General features: G+C 73.6%; 1 protein-coding gene across 1 annotated transcript; it reads right to left on the bottom strand.

Moving 5' to 3' along the window:
- Positions 1-53: 53 nt before the first annotated feature.
- LOC128139041 (drebrin-like) lies at positions 54-7,032 on the bottom strand. Its single transcript, XM_052780947.1, is given in 15 exon segments — positions 54-423; positions 506-563; positions 956-1,074; positions 1,186-1,273; positions 1,275-2,464; positions 2,584-2,704; positions 2,851-2,925; positions 3,000-3,054; positions 3,346-3,497; positions 3,658-3,735; positions 3,904-4,038; positions 4,555-4,629; positions 4,753-4,865; positions 4,946-4,998; positions 6,908-7,032. Coding segments are annotated over 15 exon segments (2,499 nt in total). The 5' UTR covers positions 6,994-7,032; the 3' UTR covers positions 54-322.
- Positions 7,033-9,785: the final 2,753 nt, after the last annotated feature.

Raw genomic sequence — 9,785 nt, 5'->3', positions numbered from 1 at the left:
CTGCTGTGTCTGATTGGGGGTGGCTGGGGGTAGTGTGGAGGGGGTGTCTGTGCCCCCCCACCCTGTGCTGCCACCAGTGAGGTGGGGGGTGGGGGCACCAGCTCCCCCCCCAAAGCTGCTTACTGGGGTGCAAACCAGGGGGTGTGGGGGGGGGCTGCAGCTGCAGCCCCAGTGCTGGGGGTGAGCAGGGGTGACTGTGTTGGGGGGGGGTATGGGAAGGGGCTGTGATGTGTGGGGAGGGGGCTCCAGGGGGGCACAGGACTGGTGGCCGTGGTGCCATACAGATGATTCCCCCGAGTGGCTGCCGGCCCCCCCCCCCCCACTACACGGTGTGGGGGGAGAGGTCCTCGTCCTCGGCGGGGGGGCTTGTGCCCCCGGGCAGCTGCGGGTGGGGGGTGTCTCGGGCCAGCAGCAGGGCGAAGCCTGGGCAGAGAGAGGGATGGGGGCTGAGCCGGGCAGAGGGGTACTGGGGGGGTATGGGGGGGGGTATGGGGTTGGGGGGTACCTGGCTTGGCTTTATGCAGGGGCTGCGGCAGGAGGATGCTGTCGCTGTCCTCGTCTCCCTGCAAGACAAGGGGGCCCTGAGGGGTCCCCAGGATGCCCAGCCATGCCTGTGCCTGTCCCCCCGCCCAGGGGACCCCCCCCCCCCAGCCCCACCACCCAGCCCTGCCCCTGCCTCCAGCCTCATCCTGCCCCCCCCCCCCCAGCCTTGTCCCCCACACCCTGCTCCCCAACTTCAGCCTCCAGTCCTGTCCCATCTCCCTCAGCCCCATCCCGACCCCAGGAACGAACCCCCCAGCCTTGTCCCCCACCTGCCCCCTCCCAGCCATCGCCCCCAGTCCCAAAACCATCCTCCCCCATCCTCAGCCCCCAGCCCTGTCCCCCCTCAGCCCCACGCCACCCCCAGCCCCGTCCCATCACCCCCAGCCCCACGCCGCCCCAACCGGTGCCGTACCTGCCTCGGGGGGGGGTCCTGCTCCCAGGGGGCCGGCCAGCCCCCCTGCTCTTGGCCCCCGATGCCGTTGTGCCCTGAGTCACCCCAGGCCGGCTCCTGCCCCTGCTGCCCCACAGGCCCTATGGGGAGAGGGGCAGGCTGAGCCCCACGCCAGCCCCCACGCCTGGGCAGGGGTCTGGGATGCAGGAATCCCCCCCCCCCGACCCATACGGGGGTCCCCGGCCACCCACCTGGCTGCGGTTCCTGGGGTGCCAGGCAGGGAAGGGCTGGATCCTGCGGCAGGCTGGGGGGGCTGGGGCTGCGCAGCGGGGGTCCCGGTGTGGGGCATCGGGGCAGGTGTCAGCCCGGGTAAGGGGGACCCCCCCCGGGGGCTCGGGACCCCCTCGCCTGGCCCCGCCAGCAACCCCAGAGATACCCATGCGGGGGGGCTGGGGAGGGCGTAGGTGTCCAGGGGGGGTCCATCCTCATCCTGGGAGGTGCCGGGGGGGCTGAGGGGAGGCAGAGTCACAGCCTCCTTGATGCCCAGAGGGGGCTGCCAGGGGGGGCTGCCGGGGGGCCCCAGCCCGGGAGTGCTGTGGGGGGGCAGTGGCTCTGCCTCACAAGTGCTGTCAGGGGACCCTGGCCCAAGAGGGCCGGGGGGGCACCCCATCCTGGGGGGACCGGTGGGGAGCAGGGACCCTGGCCCAGGCACATCAGGGGGGGACCCTGCCCCTGCTGGGCTGGGGGCCCCCCAGGTGGCACAGAGAGCGGGGGGGGCTGTCCCTATGGGGCTGGCCAGAGGGGGGGGTCCTGTCCCCACAGGGCTGGGGGGGGTCCCCATGGTGGCACAGGGAGGGAGCTTTGTCCCTGTGGGGCTGGTAGCATGGGGGGGCCCTGCCCTGGCTGGGCTGGGGGGGCTCCCCAGGGTGGCACAGGGAGGGGTCCCCCTCCCCACAGGGCTTGTGGGGCTCCCAGTGAGGGCACAGGGAGGGGTCCCCCTCGCTGTGGGGCTGGTGGGGGTCCCAGTGGTGGCACATTGAGGCATCCCTGTCCCCATGGGGCTGGGGGGGCTCCCCGGGGTCGCACAAGGAGGGGTCCCTGTCCCCACGGGGCTGGCGGGGGTCCCAGTGGGGGCACAGGGAGGGGTCCCCCTCCCTATGGGGCTGGTGGGGGTCCCAGTGGTGGCACACTGAGGCGTCCCTGTCCCCATGGGGCTGGGGGGGCTCCCCAGGGTGGCACAAGGAGGGGTCCCCCTCCCTATGGGGCTGGCAGGGGTCCCAGTGGTGGCACACTGGGGCGTCCCTGTCCCCATGGGGCTGAGGGGGCTCCTCGGGGTCGCACAAGGAGGGGTCCCCCTCCCTATGGGGCTGGTGGGGAGGGGAGGCTGGGGCCGGTGGGGGCTGGGGGGGGGTGCAGCCCTGAATGCCCCAGGGTGGAGGGGTCCGGGTGAGGGTGGGGGGTCCGGCCGGCGGAAGATGAAGGCTGACTCCGTCAGGCTGCGCTGGTACCGCAGGAATGGCCGACGGGCACCTGGGGCACGGGGCAGGGGTCAGCAGCCGGCCCTGCCCGCCCGGGGGGCAGCGACCCCCCAACTGCCGCCCCGCACCCCCGGCCCCGGCCTCGTCACCTCCCGCCACGGGGGCACCTACCGGGCCTGGTGCCAACGGGGGATGCTGGCAGCGGGGTGCCAGAGGTGGACCCCGAGCGTTCCCGTTGCCGGAAGAAATCCCGGGGATTCTGCGAGCGCTGGGAGACCAGGACGGCCGCCTCCTGCCGGCACGCAGACCCGTCAGCGGGGCCACGGCACGGCCGTGCGGCACCACGGCACGGCTGGCGGGGTGCTCAGCCTGCGGCACAGCCCGTGGCACGGCTGGGGGCATACGGGGCAGGACGGGGCGCTCGGCCCCGGCACTCACGGCCGCCTTCTCGATGGACTCGCTGCGCCGGCCGCGGTCCCGCATGGCCTCCTCGTGCTCCCGCTGCTGCTGCTCCTGCGGGCACGGAGCACGGTCGGGCAGCCCACGTTCCCCCCCCCCGGCCCCCCCAGCCCGGCTGCCTCGCTCACCCATCGTGCCTTCTCCTTCCTCCGCTCCTCCGCCTCCAGCCGTGCCTGCTCCTTCCTGCGAGGGCAGGGAGCGTCAGAGGGGGCACGGGGGGGGGGGGGAGCAGCCGTGGGGCGCAGGAGCCTCTGGGTCCTGCTGTGGGTCTCCGTGCTCGGAGCCACGTGGGACTGGGGGCACTGGGATGGGGAAGCTGGGGGTGCGGGGGGCTGGGGGTCCCACCATGGGCACCCATGGCGAGAGTGCTGATGGGGCTGGGGGCACTGTGGGGTGCAGGGGGCTGTGGGTCCCACCATGGGCACGCGTGCCAGGGCCAGGCTCGTGGGTCCCGTCCCGTGCCCCTGCCCTCACCGCTGCTCCTCGATCATCCGCTCCTTCTCCCTGAAGCGGAGCTCGCGCTCGGCCGCCTCCCGCCTCTCCTCTTCCATCCGCTCCCGCTCCCAGCGCTTGCGCTCCTCCAGTGCCCGCCGCCGCTCCTCCTCCTTGCGCTGCTCTTCCTCGCGCTGCGGCCGCACCGCGCTCAGCACCGGGACCCCCGCCGGGCTCAGCCCCCGGCACCCTCATGGCCTGAGCCAGCAGCCGGGACCCTGGTCCCGGAGATGCCGGGGGGGGTCTCAGGGATGCACCCATGCCCCCCCCCCCCCCATGCCCCCTGCCCCTCACCTCAGCCTGGGCCCAGAAGGAGTCCCGCTTGGTCCGGTGGATCTCCAGCGCCGGGTTGGTCTTGCGGTAGTTGGTGCCCTGCGGGGACCGAGCCGGGGTCTCAGGGCAGGAGCCCCAGGGCCCCCCCCCCCCAGCCACAGACCCCCCAAGGGAGGGCGAGAGCCCCATCACCCCACCAGGTGCCCTCCTGGCTGGTCCCCATCCCCATGCGCACCTCACCCCCCCCGCCTGGGACCCCCAACTCACCACCAGCTCCTGGGCATCTGGGGGGGGCACCCTCCTGGCGGGGGCGGCGGCAGGGGCCATATGTGCCAGCGCTCGGCTCAGCCCCTCCTGCGTCACCTCCTCGGTGCGGCGGGCACTCAGCACCACGCTGGCCTCCTTCCGCCAAGACGGGACAGCGTCATCCCCCGCCCCGAGCACCCATGGCCCCCCCCCATGCTCTACTCCCCCCCCGGGACAGATTTGCAGCCTCCCCGGGGAATCCTGGCGCCATTCCCTTGCCCGCGCTCGCCGGCTTCAGATGTGGGGCTGGATCCAGATGTGGGAGCCGGATCCAGATGTGGGAGCCAGACGGATCTCTGGGGGCTGGGACATGGGAGGAGAAGCAGGGGGGGGGCACAGGATCCCACCAAGCAAGGGCAGGATCCGGCCGGGGCGGGGGGGGGCAGGGAGCCCAACCACAACCCCGGATCGTCGGCCAAGGCTGGGAACTGGGAACAGCAGCGTCTGAGTCAGCAGAGCCAGGAATGCACCCGGCGCAGCAAGCAAAGGTCGGGGCTGGCTGGGATGGGGGGGGGACAACACACAAGGGGGCACGGGACCCAGTTCCCAGCCCCGGTGCCCCCTTTGGGGGCCGGGGCTGGGAACTGGGTCCCATGCCCCCCATAAACTCACCCTAAAGAAAGCTCTGATGGCGGGCAGATGCCCGGCACACGCCTTTCGTTGGGACTCCGGTGCCTTCTCCCCGACCTGGCACCGGCATGCACTGCTTAGGCTGGAACCTCGTGCCATGTCCCTGTCCCCCGGGATCCCGGGTGGAGGGGTAGGATGTTCTGAGCACCGACTCCCCCCCCCCCAAGCCCTGCTACTCACCCAATTGATGAGGACGATGCGGTGAGCGCCGGTGCTGGGGTCTTGGATGCGGCACAGCCCGTACATGATGCTGGTGACGGAGAATTTTTCGGCCAGCTCATCCGGACCCCCGGCTACAAGGAGGAGGTGGTCAGGGGGGATGGACACAGTGGGACCCCCCAGTACCCACCCCAGCCACATCGGTTCCCGTTACCTCCGGAGTCCAGGAGCTTGAGGTCATGGTGCTTCTCGTAGGCAAAGACGGCCCTGAGGGGGGACAGGGGGGGTCGGGGTGGGGGTTGCAGTGGAGCAGCACGGGCAGCTGCCCTTGTCCTGGCAAGGTCACCTGTGGCCAGCAGCATGGCCACCTGGACGTCCCCGGCTGCGGCAGGCGGTGGCCACCGACCTGCTCCGGGCAGCACCGGACGGCGGGTGCCCCCCCCAGGGCAGCGTGGCCGGTGGCAGCGGCTTTCCTGGGGGAGGGAGCTGGGAGCTGCCCCGGGGAGAGCTTGGGGGGGGGCCGGGGGGAGGCAGCCTGGGGACCCGCCAGCCCAGGGGCACCCCCCACCCCGTGCCGCCCACCCGGGCTGAATTCGTGGAAGTGCCGCCGGCAGCATCCGCCCCGGGGACAATGGGGCCGCGGGAAGTGCCGCAGCAGCACGGGCCCCCCCGGCCCCCCCCCACGCTGCCCCTGGCCCAAGCCCCTGAGGGCGATGCTGGTGTCACCCAGCACCGGCGCTGGCACCTCGCAGGATGCCCGGGACCCCTCCCCACCGGCCAGGCAGACCCCGACCCGCCGGCCCCGTCCTCCCCTTGCCTGCCCAGAGAGGGGGGGAGCAGCCCTGGCCCCCCGGCTGTGCCGGGACCCCCTGCCCGGGGCTGAGGCCGGGGGGGGGCTCTGCGGCCAGGGACCCCTCGCTGGCGGAGGCCCCGGCCGGGCATTCCCCGTCAGCTCTGCCGCCTCTTTGTCTCCGCGTGGCTCCGATTACACGCGCATGTGGCGGCACGCCGCGCGCCGTGCCGGCTGGGACACGGCCCTGATCTGGGAGCACACGTGCAGCATGGCACGAAATGGCATGGCACGGCACGGCACGAAATGGCACGACAGGGCAGGGCACGGCGTGGCAGGGCACGGCACACAATGGCACGACAGGCCACGGCACGCTGGCCGCACGCGGCGGGCCTGTCCGGCGGCAGGCACGGGTGCCGGAGCTGGGCCAGCCGAGGTCCGGCGCGGCGGCACGCCGCCCGGGATGGCGGTTTGGGGTCAGAGGGCAGCGCCCGGGCGGCCCGGGGGCCGAGCGAGCCCGGTGTGCCGCCGCGGGGCGAGGGGCGGCTGCGGGGTCCGGTGCAGCCCCGCGGCCGTCGCCCCCCGCCCCGATGTCAGCCCGGTGGGGAGAGGCCCCCCCCGGCCCCGGCCGCCGTGCCGGGTGGCGGGAGGAGGCCGGCTCCAGCCCCGTGCCCGCGGCACCGGCCCGGGACCCCCGGGGGCGGGAGCCCGCTCCCCCTCTCTTCCCCCCCGGGGGGCTGCCCGGGCAGGGTGGGGGGTGCAGACGGGCGGGGCGCCCCGACCGCCCCGGGCACCCCCGGGTGCCCCCCCGGTCCCTTCCCCAGTCCCGGCCCGCCGGGCACCGGCGGCAGGAGCCGGTGCCCGGCCGCAACCCCCCCCGCCCCGGCAGTGCCCCCGGTGCGGTCCCGTCCCCCCCCCGCCTCCGGGCCGGGCCGGGCCGTGCCCCGGGCGGCGGCGCCGCTCCCAGCCCGGCGGCGGCGGGGCCGGGCGGGGCGGGGCGGGACCGGGCGCCCGGTTCCCAGCGCGGCTCGGCGGGCGCAGCGGCGGTCGGGGCTCAGCCCCGGGACCGCGGGCCCGTCCCGGTACCCCCTACCCCGGCACCCCCCGCCCCGCGTCCCGACCGGGACCCCGCGGCGTCCCGAACCGCCGCCCCCCCCACCCCCCCCCGTCCCGGTGCCGGTGCCTGTGCCTGTGCCCGGTGTGTCTCGGAGCCCCCCACCCCGTGCCGGTACCCGGTGGCCGCTCCCGGTGGCCGGTGGCCGTTCCCGGTGGCCGGTGCCCATTCCCGGTGGCCCGTGCCGGTGGCCGGTGCCCATTCCCGGTGGCCCGTGCCGGTGGCCGGTCCCGGTGACCAGTGCCTGTTGCCGGTCCCGTCCCCAGTCTCACCAGTTGGTCCCGGCCCGGGGGTTGCCCACGTCCTCCTTGGCCGCCAGCAGCGCCAGCCGGTGCCGCTCCAGCCCCGGGGCCGCCATCCCGCGCCCGCCGCCCCTGCGCCCGCCCCGCCCCCGCCCCGCCGCCCACGGGCGGGACCGGGCGGCACCGGGCGGGGCGGGGGGCGGCGGCGGCGGCGGCGGCGCCGGGCGGGCGGGCGGGGCGGGGGACCGCTGCCCGGGGGCAACCGGGACACCCGGCACCGGGAGGCGGGCGCTGTGCCAGGGTCCCACACCGGGACAGAGGTGCTGTGCCGGGGTCCTGCGCTGGGACACGGGTGCAGGTCTCAAGGTCCCACGCCAAGACATGGGTGCAGTGCAGGATCCTGCACCGGGACGTGGGTGCTGTGCCAGGGTCCTGCACTAGGATGAGGGTCCCACACTGGGATGTGGGTGCTGCGCCAGGGTCCTGCGCTGGGACATGGGTGCAGGTGTCAAGGTCGCACACCAGGACGTGTGTGCTGTGCCAGGGTCCCACAGCAGGACATGGGTGCTGTGCAGGGTCCTGCACCAGGACGTGTGTGCTGTGCCAGGGTCCTGCGCTGGGACATGGGTCCAGGCCCCAGAGTCCCACACTGGGATGCGGGTGCAGTGCAGGATCCCACACTGTGATGTGGGTGCTGTGCAGGGTCCCACACCGGGACGTGGGTGCTCTGCCCAGGATCCCACACTGGGATATGTGTGCAGTACCAGGGTCCTATGCTGAGACATGGATGCTGTGCCAGGATCCAGCACTGGGAAGTGGGTCCCACTGGGATGTGAGTGCTGTGCAGGGTCCTGCACAAGGACGTGGGTGCTGTGCCAGGGTCCTGTGCTGGAACACAAGTGCAGGTCCCAGGGTCCCACACTGGAATGTGGGTGCTGTGCCAGGGTCCCATGCGGGGACACGGATGCTGTGCAGGATCCTGCACTGGGATGCTGGTGCCGTGCCAGGGTCCTGCACTGGGATCAGGGTCTGACACTGGGACAGGGGTGCTGTGCAGGGTCCCACACCGGGATGTGGGTGCTGCATCAGGGTCCTGCACTGGGACGTGGGTGCAGGTGTCAAGGTCCCACAGCAAGACATGGGTGCAGTGTAGGATCCTGCACTGGGACATGGGCGCTGTGCCAGAGTCCTGTGCTGGGACATGGGTGCTGTGCAGGGTCCCACACTGGGATATGGGTGCTGTGCAAGGTCCCATGCTGGGACATGGATGCTGTGCCAGGATCCAGCACTGGAAAGCGGGTCCCACTGGGACGTGGGTGCTGTGCAGGTCCCAGAGGGACAGCATGCGGGACTGCGGGCAGGGCTGTGCGGGCAAGCCGGGGTGCAGGATGCTCAGCCCGGGCTGGGGCTGGCGTTGGGGGGGTCCCCGTCCCCCGTCCCCCCATCGGGCACCAGCGGCCCCGTCCTGGCGAAGTTGCGCTCGGCCCGTTCCCTTATTTGGTCACCGCGGCCTCCAAACCCTAAAGCCCCAGAGAGGGAAAATATTCACCGTGGCTGGAAAATGGGGCCTTGGGGCTGGGGGCGTCCCCGGGCTCCCCCTGCCCACGAATGTGAGCAGGGGGGGCCCGGGGACGCCCCCAGCCCAAGGCCAGGTCCCATGTGCCTCAGCCCCCCCCCCAAGCAAGGGGACCCCTCTGCTGCAGCCACCAACCCAAGGCCACCAGCCCATAGCAGCCACTAACCCTCCGTGACCCCCCCCCCCCCCCGCCGTGGCCCCCTGCCCAGGGCCTGCGCCCACCCTGCCGCCCGTCCTGGGGGTCCCGGTGGGTCCTGGGGGTCCCAGCGGAGGGTCACGGGTGCTGGGGTGGCAGGACCGGCACGGTGCTGGTGCGGGGGGAGCCGCGGGAACCTGGCAGCGTGTCAGGGTGGGGAGGGCAGGATTGGACCCATGGTGGGCACAGCCCGGCTCCCACCCTGGGCCCTGGGACGAGTGGGGGGCCATGGGGCTGGGAGTGGTGCTGGGGACACGGGGCAGTGCTGGGGGGACATGGGGCAGTGTTGGGGACACAGGGCAGTGCTGGAGACTGGTGCTGTTCCCGGTGTCGCTGGTGTGTACTGAGCACTCTGGTGTCACTCTTTCCAGTCGTGCGTACTGGTACTGGTGGTTCATGCTGGTGTGCACTGGTGAGAGGTGGGCGCTGGCTGTACCGGGAGTCTGGTCTGCGGGGGGTGAACGGTGTCACTGGCGCCGCTGGTGTCGCTGGTGTCACTGCTGTCACCAGTGTCGCTGCTGTCGCTGCTGTCACCAGTGTCGCCGGTGTCGCTGCTGCTGTCGCTGCTGTCACTGGTGTTGCTGGTGTCGCTAGCGTTCCTGGTATCACTGCTGTGACCAGTGTCGCCGGTGTCGCTGGTGTCCCTGGTGTTATTGGTGTCACTGCTGTCGCCGGTGTCGCCAGCGTCGCTGCTGTCACTGGTGTTGCTGCTGTCGCTGCTGCCACTGGTGTCACTGCTGTCACTGGTGCTGCTGGTGTCGCTGCTGTCGCCGGTGTCACTGCTGTCGCCGCTGTCGCCGGTGCCGCCGGTGCCCCCGCTCTCTCCCGCGGGTGGGCGGGGCGTGGGAGAGGGGCGTGCCCCCCGACCCCGCCCCTCGCGAGGGGCGTGGCCGCCGATGGCAGCCGGCCGCGGAGGGGGGCGGGGGGGCGTGTCCGGGGGCTGGCGGGGCGGGGGGGGTTGCTGGGGGGGGGGGCAGTCACGTGTGGCGCGGCGCCCCCTGGCGGCGCTCCTTTGTCCGCGCGCGGGCGGGGCCGCGGCGGGGCGGTCGCGGATTGGCGGCGGCGGGGCGGGGCGGGGCGGGGCGAGGCGGGCGGCCCGGTCTCGGATTGGCGACGGCGGCGGGGCGGGGCCGGCG

Source organism: Harpia harpyja, chromosome 2 (genome assembly GCF_026419915.1).
Source record: "Harpia harpyja isolate bHarHar1 chromosome 2, bHarHar1 primary haplotype, whole genome shotgun sequence".
In the NCBI taxonomy this organism is placed as follows: Eukaryota; Metazoa; Chordata; class Aves; order Accipitriformes; family Accipitridae; genus Harpia; species Harpia harpyja.
Note: the sequence above shows the minus strand (reverse complement) of the source record. Positions and strands in the feature narration are given on the sequence as shown.